General features: G+C 37.0%; 1 protein-coding gene across 1 annotated transcript in view; it reads right to left on the bottom strand.

The window, feature by feature from the left end:
• Window positions 1–715: 715 nt before the first annotated feature.
• Window positions 716–13,728, bottom strand: part of LOC149173701 (signal recognition particle receptor alpha subunit family protein) — a 41,244-nt gene continuing 28,231 nt past the window's right edge. Inside the window, 8 exon segments of the mRNA XM_089424705.1 lie at window positions 716–1,178; window positions 1,478–1,561; window positions 1,717–1,842; window positions 2,038–2,157; window positions 2,270–2,377; window positions 2,477–2,629; window positions 2,771–2,866; window positions 2,967–3,051. Coding sequence (XP_089280831.1) covers window positions 1,053–1,178; window positions 1,478–1,561; window positions 1,717–1,842; window positions 2,038–2,157; window positions 2,270–2,377; window positions 2,477–2,629; window positions 2,771–2,866; window positions 2,967–3,051 — 898 coding nt within the window. The 3' untranslated portion in view covers window positions 716–1,052.

Below are 13,728 nucleotides of genomic sequence, written 5' to 3'. Positions count from 1 at the left end.
AGTTAGCATTTCATTATGTAACATAACATTTCATATACTATACAAATAGCATTTCATTATGTAACATAACATTTCATAGCATAACACAACTAATAATTTACAAACATCAAATCAACCAAATCCTTGCATCACGAAAAGTATGCCATGGAAAGGTTCACTAGCAAAATAATTACAAAATTTCAACTTTCACAGGTGCAATTTATAAGTCTTTGAATACTCCCTTGGATATTAGAATTTCGAATGAGGTATCCTTGTAAGATGCATCCTTCACACTTCCAAAGCTCGAAAAGAAATTTTATAGCACAGCTATTGAAATCAGAAATATGATTTTTTTCTTCATTGATCAATAGAAAATTCTCAGAATTTGTATCCTCTCCGTATTCAAACAAAATCATTCTGGTCCTGTGAAAACAGAGTGAATCTACTACCACAAGAAAACAATCTCCGCAAATTTCCAATGGCATACATCCAAAATGTCAGTTTCATTTATATATGTTTTCTTTTCAAACGAGTTTGTTCTATTCCAGCCTTACTAATCACTAACGCAACATATTTTCCACAATTTGCCCTAACAAGCTATTTAGCATACATGCCTCTAAGTAGTTTCAACTATGCTTAAATATGTAGTTTCCATAAAAGTTCTAAATGAAAAAGAATTTTGAACAGCAGGTAAATGGCAAAAGTCAAAGACAAGTCACAAATGTCACTCTGCTGATTAACAATTTTAAAGAGCATCTTCCATTTCACCCAATAAAATAATATTTCTATTACAAACGCAAAGAATCTATCAATAACTATTTACCTCCATTCACAAGCAGGGCTGCATAAAGATTTCCATCAAATGGCCACTGCCTAAATAACCCTGTTACGAGTAGCTCCATCTTGATAATAACAAACCTCAACAATGAAATATAAAGAGATCACTGGGGAATAGCATGGCAGCTAATGCAGTCATATTCAAAAGCCTTTACCTAAACTAGTAGTACAGAGAAAATCCTTAAAAGTATGACACAGTGCAGTTAACTCTCCAGCAGCTCCAAGAGCACCAATTTCTACTTCAAGAGAGTTTTAACAATTGATTTGACATTAAGCTTTTTCAGATCTGTGTATGATTGTCCACAACCCACAAACATCACAGGTGCTCCTGAAATGTAGACCATAGAAAGTGCAGCTCCAACCTGTAACAAAGATGGGATTTCAGAAACTCAATTGATAATAGATGGTATCCAAGGAATTCAGTACGAAAACTAATTCATTCTTGCAGCTTGAATCAATAATGTCAAGCTTCAAAACTACTTTTGCAATATGAAGCACACACAGGTCACTCATCTTAAGAGGAGCCATTAGTACCACAATATAACACAAGAGAGACCCAGAAAAGCTTCAGGAAGTTTCTCAACAGATTTAACCTCAGTAAGAATGGGCATAAGAAAACTACAGTACAAATAATCTCTCATAAGGCTGATGACTCCGGTACCTTGTCATCGATTGTATCAAACTTGGTCAACAGAATCCCATCAATCAACCTGGCATTAGCAGAAGTAGAAAGGTCTGCCAGTTTCTGTAATCAAAACATCCATGTTTAAGAGTTAATCATTGTTTGAACCTACCCACCTCAGTTCTCAATACAAGTATAATCACAGAAATAACTGTAGAGCACTTGCATTTTAACTAAACTACAACAACAGACACTTGAATTTTTACGCATGTGCTTACCTGATTGAACTTTGTGAGCTGGTCCACAGCATCATTGCCAACCAATGCTTCACCAACAAAGAGTATCAAATCTGGACTGTTGATGTTGATAAGTTTGGAGAGAGCTCTCATCAAAGGCTCATTATCCTACAAAATTTAAGGCACATACACTCTTATATAATATCCTGCTTACATGCCTCTTTTCAAAAGCATGAATCATCAAATTTGGCAATATCATATGACAATTGAATTTCAGCTGCAACAGAAGTACATAAATGTTGCAGAATCCTATGATCAAACCCTTGATACCCAGAAGGAAGCACTGTTATATACTATGCATACCTGCATTCGTCCAGCTGTATCAACAAGGACAACATCTGACTTATTTCGACAGGCCTCCTGAATGGCTTCCTTTGCAACAATTGCTGGATCCTTCTCATAACCCTTCTCAAAGATAGGAACCTAGAAAAGATAAAATTTCACATCATGAGAACGGAATTCTTCATATCATACAGTCTGTAGGATTTCACTTCTCTGGTATAAATGACCAATAGCCGTAATACATTCATCATACCTGAAGCCTACGTGCATGTGTGCGGAGCTGTTCAACAGCCCCAGACCGAAATGTATCACAGGCAGCCATCATAACACTAAGCTCATGTTGCAGCAACCAATATGCAACCTAAACATTGCAGAAGAAAAGTTCATCAATTGTAGCAACTTTCAAATGTTGTGATAAATAATCACAAACAGTATCTCATTATAAATTGTGACATCAAACCTTTGCAAGGTTTGTTGATTTCCCCACTCCATTTACGCCAACAAACACAACAACATACGGTTTCCCTTGCTCCTTGGCAGCATGCACATCCCTCAAGATATCAATAGATCGTTTGGGTGTCAAAATTCGAAGAAGAGCTTCTTCCATTGCTGCCTGCACCGAATGTGAATTAAATCAGCTATACTTAAAACAAAAAAGGACATCAATAGCATGCTCAAATTTAACTTCCTCATGGTATGCCTACCAATTCCAAATCAACATTTTTCCCACTAAAATGAAAATCCACAACCCCACCTGTACAGTAGTAGAAACTCTTGTGAAAGAACCCAACTTTTTGCCTTCAAGACTGGCTGCTACTGATTCACAAAGCTTTTCGGCAATCTCCTCTGCCTGTGAAATGGAGAAACATCATTACTCCAAACCTTCCACTTAAAGTTAAGATTAATCAAACTAAGCATTTGTTATAAATACCAGGAGGAATACAGCATACCACATTCTTCGTCATAAATCGATCCTTGAGTGCTTTCAGAGCTGGCTCCAAGTCTGCTTTTTCAAGAACTGATTTTCCTGCAACACTGCAAAGAACAACAAAGATATGATCAGAACTCTAAGAAGATAATACATGAATGTTTGTTTACAAGCTAGGAAAAGTTAACCAAATGAATAGAGAAAAATAGAGCATATGAATGTTCTAGTTACCAGCATAAAAGCTAAAAAATAAAGCTCCATAGGAAGACGGAGAGATTGTTGAAATATATACACAAATGACTTGGTAGCCAGATGAAACATTCAAACACAGTACACCATGGTTATGAAAGTTCTCAGGCCCACCAAAGGCTTTTGCCCATAACTATGTATAGGATTTTGTTGTTCTGTGTTTATCAATGGTATATACTAAATAGTAAATACTATACTACTTCATCAAACATCTCTACTTGATAATCATGATTGAGCCATTTAAAAGCTAACAAGAATTACTGTTAATTAACAAGCATGTCTCATAATTAAATACTTCTAGAAAGATGTGAACAAAACTCAACAGTTACTATTCTAGTTTATATCTATCAAAAGTTCAAATCAAACATCTAAAATTTTGATTTTGAGTTGGCAAAGCTTGGGCTGAAAAACAACCCTACTCTTATTAGGCACTCACGTTCTCACTGCATATAGGAAGTCCACAATAGCCGCTTACAAATTTTTGATCAAAACATTTACCTTGCTCATCATTGCACATAATAATCCATATGATCAAAGGCACTCTCCAAATCACATCCCCCATTAGGGAAATGATAGGTAAAATCCCACTAGTTCACCTCTATGTGCCCTTAAGGAAAAACAGGACCTAAATGCCACCTTTTTAACCTTTGATGGTTTCAAACCGAACTCAATATATAACAGGGTGTCCAAGATAATCCAAAGAATGATAGCTAATTAATTAAAACCCCTTCTGCAAAAAATTATTTCATTGCAACATAGAGGTTTCGTCCTGATATTGGATCTGACACTCTTGGAGATTGGATATTCAGACCCATGGATTAGATCTGGATCCACCTGGCTATACCAAGGATTAGTTCTGAAACAGACTATGCAACCAGAAACATTTCCTATGCCTCTGAAACAGATCCTGCAAATGTGAAAAGGATTCCGGACAAGTCTGGCTACAGATCCAGCCAAAAGATAGCTTTAACAGAAAAAGAACCCACTTGTTGAAACAATTAAAGCTTAAAATGCTAAACCTCAATCCTAGTCTATAAGAAGACACATCCCTCCCATTCCAAAACACAAACAATAACTCCATCTACCTCCAATTGTTTGGAACTTGGATAAAATAAGATAATCTTATTAATGGCCAATGCATAATCACCTGCTTCGTGTTCATGTTCGAATTCGACTCCAATGAAATTCAACAAAAGTTCATGAAGACATAATCAAGTTTGATGATGTTCAACATAAAATATACTCTATATAAATTATTAAAAATATCTTTTATATTTTAATTTTATAACATATATAAATTTTAATGCATATATAAACTATATATTGATGTAAAAATTATATGTGTGTGTGTGTTTAAAAAAACATGGTTAGGAAACATGTATATAAATTTCTATATAGAAGTTGTATATAATTTAATACAAATATTTTTTGAACATATTAATCCCTTAAAAATTTAAAAGACGAAAGAGCTAGAACATTGGAACATCAACTGTAAGGCCAAGTATTAGAAGGATAAGGCCCAAGACACACTGTCTGAATGCTTTGTAAACTATTTCTAAAGGGTTTCGATGGTGTTTACAAATGGTTTATGCTTCCACTTACAATTCCATTTCCTAGTCGATCTTGAAAGTACTTCTAACGCATCCTTTTCAAGTTGTTTCGTGAGTTTTGATTTTGATTTGAAAGTAACCCTTGGCATCTCGAAAGTAGGTCGATTTCAATACAACAAAGTCAGCTTATGAAAGGGAGGTTTGCTTTACGCCAATGGTTTACAAATCATTTTAATTGTCGATCGATTACAACCAAATATATTATTTCCTTAACCATGTAAAACCCTTATTGACCTGCTATCTTATTCAATGCTTAATTCATGTCATCTCTCATCGTAATTCATCCTTGGCCTGTATGTTAATTCATGTCGACTCTCTTCTCAATTCACCCTAGACTTGTATGCTTTAGCTCATATGTCCTCTCAAATACTTCACGAGTCAACTTCCCCCTTTGAAAACATGTTGAAGACAATACCAAATTGGTTTAAATGTTCGGCGACTTTTCGAGACAACTTTCAAATTCGCCATAATTCGAACTTCAAGCTCTGACTCAAGCAAACGCTAGGACTTTAAAAGTACATTCAATATAAATACATAGTGGTAGTGCATGTAGGAATTTACAGGGTAAGTTCCTCAGACAGAACACCAAAGGACACCGCTCACAACCAGATCTCAGATCACCACTCACAACCAGATCTCAGATCAATACACCAGTATTTTTGACGTGGTTAAAACCCTCAAAGAGGGAAACAGTCCACGGCCTGAGCCAACGCGGCCACTTCAGGCAATTTATTAATAAAAGAATGAAAATTTACATATGCTTCTCTCATGCACGGATTACCCTACAAATGACCCTCCATGCGCTTTAAATAGAAATCATGGACCAATCGGGTGTCAAGCCACGGATCAAGTGTCGGTAATACCAAGGAGAGACTGAACCGTCGGATCACTACATATCGTGACCGTCGGATTGTAAGTTACAAAATGTACAAGGTAAAGAAACACACTTTACCTAACTCTATACTAGACCAAGTTGTACTTAACTATTTCCTATGTGTCGGAATATCCTAACAGTGCAAAAGTAGTGCCTATTGCTATGCTATCAAAAGAACATGAAAATCTAACTATCTAGCTAAAAGGAGTACAATAGTATATACTATATAGTGTCATAAACAAAGCTATGACATGTACAAATAGAGGATGCCAAGGTGTGTTGGAGCTAGTGGCACAGTCCAAGTGAGTGGGGGTAGAAGTGGAAGGCTTCTCAACTAAGTCATCAATCATTACGAAGGGTTCAATGCACCCTTTAAAAATGTTGTAAAGTACCCAAGGTTAAAAGAACCTAGCTATGAGATCCTAGGAGGAAGACTAAAGCAAGGACGTCCACCACTCCAAACATCGAAGGTTGAGGGAAAGAAGCTTTTGAGGGACAACTAGCTATTTGACCGATATTGAATAGCAATATTCTATGCAAGGAGAGTCTCACTTAAGGTCCTCCTAGAACTAATATGTCCATTAGTCTAGAAGCTCCTCAAAATTCTCAAGGACGTTGGACAACTCTAGGGTGCGTTGAAATGAGCCCAATGTCTAACAAAGCAAGATTTGTAGTGAGAATCTTTACCTATCATTTGCTACCCCAAACAAACAAGACATCAATGAAGAAAGGGTTGATCCTCCTTGTTAGAAAATCAAAAAGGCAGAAAGATTTTCTTATTCTTGGTAATTACTTTTGATGTTCTTGATTTGTTATTACGATTCTTTATATCTTCCTTTTTTTAGTTCATAAAGCAATTACCAAAGCAATAGCACATAAAACAATGGACACCGGATGTAGGCACTATGCCAGGGAAAAACCCCCCTCGAGGGGAAAACCCAATCAAGAAAAATTCTTCCTTTCAATAGTATTCTTTGAGACTCTTCACCCTAGACAAAGACTAGACCTTCCCTCCACACCACGTCAGCCTCCCAGATTTTCGACCTCCTTTCCAGCAACTTCAACTAGGCAGCAGCTTCTAGCATCAGTGAAACTTGGAAGACTTCGATCTCCCAATCTAGGGCACGAAACAGAGAGAGAGGCACCAAAATTTTGTTTTTCTTCTTCTCCTTAGACTCCACCCACCTCGCACTTCTTTTGACTTTCCAACTTCAAACTTCGCACTTCCCAGCGTCCTTACAGATATCGAACTTGCTTGAGATGAGTTGCTCCAAATGAATTCGACTTTCTTGTATTTATAGGCTCCATGTGAAGTCGAATTAGTGTCCTTAGGCCGACTTGGTGTGGAGGATACATAAACTATATTTGACTTAATACTTAACCTTTTTACATGATTCAAAAGCCCAAGAAGAGTCTCTTTAAAAGTACAATGACTCTATTGACTCTGAATAAATCATAGAAGTCCTCAATGGGGACTTTGACATAAAACATGGTGACCCAATCATGAAACCCATGTTTTAACAAGTCACGATAACAATAATAATTCGTTTCTTTATTCTTTTGACAAGTACATTACAAGATGACTCAAATACATTAAATGAAGACCGAACCTAGTTACATTTTCCAACAGTCCATCTTAACTAGGGAGGTATTCATGAGATACAAATATAATGGAAGATCTCAACTATATGGACCATGAAGAACTTTTAGGCACCGCAATGCCATGGACTAGATTCCTGATCAAATACATTAAATGAAGACTGAAACTAGTTACATTTTCCAACACTCCCTCTTAACTAGGGAGGTATTCATGATATACAAATATAATGGAAGATCTCAACTATATGAACCATGAAGAACTTTTAGGCACCGCAATGCCATGGACTAGATTCCTGACTAGGGCAATCTATTCATTGGTGTCTCAACAATTTAGGCACCGAAATGACATGGACTAGATTCCTGGCTAGGGAAATCTATCCAAGTGGGAATAAGGTGGACTCAAGCTTTCAGCCTCTAGTACCATCAGGCTTACTTGCTAACCACCAAACCAGGGACCTAGGTGTGTATCCATCTAAGTAACCTGACAGGTGGATTCGGGATTCGTAGGATACAGGGATTCGAGTGTCAGATTCAGACACGTTGACCCCTCAGAACAGGACACATTCGAATACGTTATATATTATTTTATTATATATATATATATATTAAAAATTAGATGAAGATCTAGATGTAAGTTTTACTACTTACAAAGTAAGTTAGTAACATTATAGCATGCATAGTACATACAAAATTTAAATACATGTCACATAAATGATAAATCAATGAATCATAAATTCTAAATTCATAAATGATAAATCATAATACATATTCAATTCATCAATGATCCAATAGGAGAAAGACAAGATAGTAAGATAAAGACACTGGCAGTTGTAGTTTTCTCATTAAGTCATCAAAATCAAAATGTGTTACATAGGTAGTGCAATGCCAATGGAAATAGAAATACAAAATACAAAACAACTACAAGCCTCAAGGCAGTAGGTAGCCCATGACTCATGAGTCATCAATCCTCATAGTCATCATCAAAATCAGCATCACTGTCCTCATCATCATGGTCACCACTGCTCTCCTCTGCATCCTCCTCCTCCCCTGTATCCAAAGTCATCTCTGCATCTGTTGGTGTGGAGGATGACCCCTCTACAGTATCACCATCATCAAATCTAACAGGCTCTAGGACTGGATCATTGAGATCCATGTTGGCCAAAGCCAACTCAACACTGTTGTCCAGACTCATATCATGAGGAAAGACATCCCCCATCTTTGTCTTTCCCTTCAACCACTCTTCCCTCTGCTTGTAAATAAGACGAAGATTGGTGTGCACATACACCATTGTCTCTACCCTGGATTGCTCAAACCTGCTCTTCTTAACACTATACAAATTCCCATATGTGCTCCAATTCCTCTCGCAACAAGAGGATGAAGTCACCTGAGAGAGGAGCCTCATGGCTAACTGTTGTAGAGGAGGGCTTGTTGCCCCATGATTTGCCCACCAAGAATAGGGCTTCTTAGCCCCCCTGTCTCTAATCACATCATATCCTGCAAATCGACTAGTGCCAGTGGAAAACTCTGCAAAGGCATCCTCCACCTCATCAAGCAATGCTCTATCCTGAAAAACCCGCCTGAATGCATCTTTCCTCCCCTGTGAGATTTCACCATCCATGTGAGGAGGGAATCTGCGGGAAGGTCCACCATTCAGCCACTCATGGCTGTAGTATTTTGGGTTCAATGAGTGAGCCAAACAATGTAAAGGTGTGCAATTCTTTTCCCATCTACTGACAAGAATATCTTGTATAGTACCACAGAAGGCCTCTGGTGATGTCTCATACTCGGGGCACTCACTCTATAGAATAATGCTTCTCACAGACTCAATCATGAAATCCCATCCCTCATAAACCTCTCCTAGGATGGGTTTGTTTGTATCTGCAAATTGAAGCAAAGAAATGATAGGGTCCGTGATCTGAATAATTAGATCTACCCTCTCCCACCAGGCATCATCGCCTATTGCAAAAAAAACGACACAAAATGATACAAAATAGAGGCATTTCCGCCCTTTTATGGCCGTGCGGGCCTCGGTTTGTCGGATTCGTGTTCGTATTTCGTGACACGATGTGTCTGAACGGGACACGATCCAGATTCGATCGTGTTCCATTCGGACACAACGTGTCACGAAATTCGGACACGAATTAGGTCGAATCGAATCTGATTCGCCGGATTCGAACACGTGGCCCTCAAACAACGAATTTGGTTTCAAAGGTATCCATGGTCAGAGCTTTATGACCCACGGCACCCTCCCTACTTAGGGACCTACACATCAACACAAAGTGTCGGCCAGATGTCTTCCCAAGCAATGCTTCAATCACAAAGCCTCAACACTCCTTGAACCAGCAGTTCAAGGATAACCAATCTCTCCCAATCAAACTAATTGGTAACCAGCATGCTATCAAAAACCTTCAAGAGATTCACCTGTACAAACACAACCCCAATCAATAATATACTTTCATATGTACATAATCAAATACAAACCTTTGGGGTCTTCTAGACAACTTGATGTTGCTTCTCAACTTTTCATAGTAGGACCGAATCTCTGACAAAAGATTCCTCAATCATACACTTTCATTTCCTACTTCTCATGCAGAAACATATCCTTCGAAATTCATTCTTCAATCAAAACCAAGATATGCCCTCCCTCTCAACCAAGGAGATTTTCTTTATCCAAGCGCCCTCTTAACTCAGAGGGATTTCTTCTATCTAGACTCCCTCTTAACTCTAGGACATCAACATTTTTTCGTCATCAGAGAATCTTTCATGGCTTCCAACCATTTTATCAGAGTTATCATCATCCTTATCATGCTTATCACATCAACGAACATCTTCACCGTATTAAAGATTGTGTACCTACACAACTTAGATAGCAAGTACAACCAAATCTATAGAAGCATGAAGTTAGCCATATCAAAATCACAAAAGCATTTCAACTTTATACACCCAAACTTAATTACAAACAAGAGACATATACTCTTCAACATCTTGCTAGGGACTTTGTCATGAACCTAGACTACTTCATAACAACTTTCATTCTCTATCTAAGGTTTCAATGTTTCTTTCAAAGGTGTAACATACCCTACTACAACATATAGCAAACCCTAGAAATAATTTAGATAAATATAGATCTACAAGGTATCTAACAACTTTCAAAATTCATATGTTAGATTTTCCACTAGGATTACATACACATCCTAGATTTCATACAAGAGAATCCATCAAAACCAATCACATCTTAGTCATTAACATGACCAGCTTCCACTAAGGTTAGTTGCAAACCCTAGATTTTCAATCAAATATCAATCCCAACCAAAACTTAGATTTCAACACCTTACACAAATCTCAAATCAGCATATTGTCATTATACATCAAATATTTTCACTTCTACTAAGGTTTAACTCCAAAACCCTAGAATTTCATTTTCACAATCTCAACAATCATTATATGAGATCTCAGATTGTTATATCACATATACTAGAGATTTTAACTACTACTAGGGTTTAGCTACAAAACCCTAGATTTCCAAATATCATCGTCCTAGAATCTTAGACAAGGACTTATATTAAATCCTAAGAATTATGACCATCAATAACTAGGTCAGCACACATATCTAGGAAATCATAATCATGCATAAGCATAACATATGTCCAACAACATTAATACATTAGAAATATATTGACCTAGACCAAGTTAGGGTTTCGACCAAAAGTACACATGCCTAGGGCTTCATTCCTAGGATCTTACTTTAAACATTTAATAAAGGTTTTTCCAAACCCTAAAGATCTAGGGTTTCATAACTTAGCAAACCCTAATATTCCAAAATTTCAAAGGTTAGAGATCTCAGACAAACATCATTCAACCCTAACAAGTTAAGGTTTCATGATCATACTGAAATCCCAAACATGACATCATCAACAAGAACTTCAAATAGCATTTCCTAATTATCCTAAGCAGGCTTGGGTTTCACACAACTAGGGTTTTCCAGAGAACCTATCTAGGGTTCTATAAAATCAGTCAAGAATAGAGTGGGGTAGATTTATCAAGTGATGAATCTCCCAAAACAAGAATCAATATGATTCAATATAGCTAGACACAACAATGTTAGTAACAGATTGTCAAATGAATAAACATTTACTAAAGAAGTCAATGTTTTTGTAGTTTAAGGCATACCTTTGTTTCTTGACAAACCTTATCTTGGGTGGCTTTCTTCCATACTCCTTGAGGATATAGCAGATGTCTTCCTAATCAAGACAATAGAGGGAGAATGGTGATTAGTATTTAATATAATCAAAACTAAATGAGTACATGAAACAAAAAACTGAAAGGAAATGAGATACTTATCTTTGGGAGTTGTTGGGGGCTCCCTCCAAAGCTTGAGGGATACCTATAAACTTATAAAACAAAAGAAAATGTCTTTTCCAAAAACATGTTAAAACCTACAAATTCTAAATATCAAAAATATAAAATAGAATAACTAAGACTAAAAGCAAAGGACTTAGTAGTGTAAGTCCCTTATGTTAGATTCTTCAGGTTTGACTTTCTTTGGGTCTCCTTCTTCAACAATGTTGGCTTGATCTCTTTCTCTCTTCTTGTTTCTTGGATTGTCGGGACAGTCACTCCTGCAGTGACCCTTCTTATGACATTGATAGCATTCTACCTTGCACCTTTCAATTTCTTTCCTTTATGTTGAGCAATGTAGGCATTTGACACTCCTTCAAGATTGGCAACTAGAGAGATCCTCAATTCTTTTTTACTGCAAGCAGTCCATAGTTATTCAAAAGTGGGAGCTTCCTTCCAGCTGTTAAGTCCTACAGCAAATGCACCCCAAGTAGGTGGCAATCCTAATAGAGCAGTGATCACGAGTTCTTTGTCTGGAACAATTTCATCAATGGCCAAAAGATCATCCCTGATTCTTGCTATCTTCACAAAGGAGGCTACTGTATCTTCTTAGTCATCTTTGTGGTCCTTAGCTCATTCTTCAAGCTTGCCACTTGACCAATGTTCTTAATAGTAAATAACTTTGACAAGGCTTCATACATTTCCTGAGCATGATTGATGTTGGCTATGAATGGGACAAGGTTGTCCTTTACTCCTTCTACCATTAGAGTCATGGCCACCAATTCTAGTTCCCTGGATTTTAATTTGTCAGCATCACTGGAGTCATTTGTAGGCTTCTTAACTTTTCCTTTGACTAGGTCTAGAACCATATTCTTTTCAAGGATGAGGTAAATCTTCTTCTTCCAGGACCTAGAGTTTTAGGCTCCTTCAAGATTGTTCTCTCCCTTGATAGTCCTTTTGAATGGTTCCTTGATCAAGTGCTTGAGACTGCCTTTTTCTTCTTTCTTCACCAAAGCTCTGATACCATGTTAGAAAATAAGAAAGGCAAAAAAAAAATTCTTATTCTTGATAATTACTTGTGATGTTCTTGATTTGTTATTACGATTCTTTATATCTTCCTTTTTTTTAGTTCATCAAGCAATTACGAAAGCAATAGCACATAAAACAATGGACACCAGATGTAGGCATTATGCCAAGGAAAAACCCCCCTCGAGGGGAAAACCCAATCAAAAAAAATTCTTCCTTTCAATAGTATTCTTTGAGACTCTTCACACTAGACAAAGACCAGATCTTCCCTCCACACCAAGTCATCCTCCCAGATTTTCGACTTCCTTTCCAACAACTTCGACTAGGCAACAACATCCTCTCTAGACCAACCAATAACCATGAATGAAAGATTGTAGCATAAGGCTTGGAAAAGATGGATCCAATCATGATGGTTTGATAGTTGTTTGGATTTGAAAATTAAGTGGATGATATGGTCGAACCATGATGGAGAGAAACTTGAACAAACAACATGATTAAACAAATCAACAATGCGGGAGTCTAGAGTGCGAATACCATATTTGAGGAACTCTGGGAAAGTAGTTTATCAAGAGAAAAGGGTGTGCTAGAAGTCCTTAGGTGAATGGAGGAAGGCTTCACAAAGGTTGCATTTTATTATGAAGAGGAATTCTCATTTTTTACAAGGGAGAAGACAATGAGAAGTTATCTAAAGAAGGTAAGGAACAAAATATATGTCCAGGAACCAAGAACAGAGAACAAATAATAGAATCTAATCAAAGAACATAAGAAAAAAATAATGCTCCAAGATGATGGGTGGTGTCCAGAGACATCATTATATCATTAAAGGACAATTAGAACATCATAATGCATAATGAACAATATTATATCATTGCAACACAATATGATCCATATTCAAGTAATTCAACCCATAGGGTTCTTTATTTATAGGTACCAAATCTAACCAGTTTCCTTGAATTACTAAGGATTTGGTCCAATGACGAGGCTTGACCATTACAATTGTTTCTAGTAAATCCCCACTATCTGGTCAGCTATCTTCATGTCGATTAGTTGACTATCCAAGTTGATCCATCATTCCACTGATTGTCTAG

This window comes from Pinus tabuliformis, chromosome 4_2 (assembly GCF_031772625.1).
Source record: "Pinus tabuliformis cultivar Carrire ecotype Pingquan chromosome 4_2, CPIR1, whole genome shotgun sequence".
NCBI classification, from domain to species: Eukaryota; Viridiplantae; Streptophyta; class Pinopsida; order Pinales; family Pinaceae; genus Pinus; species Pinus tabuliformis.
The sequence above is the reverse complement of the archived record's forward strand: the minus strand, read 5'-3'. Positions and strand labels throughout refer to the sequence as shown.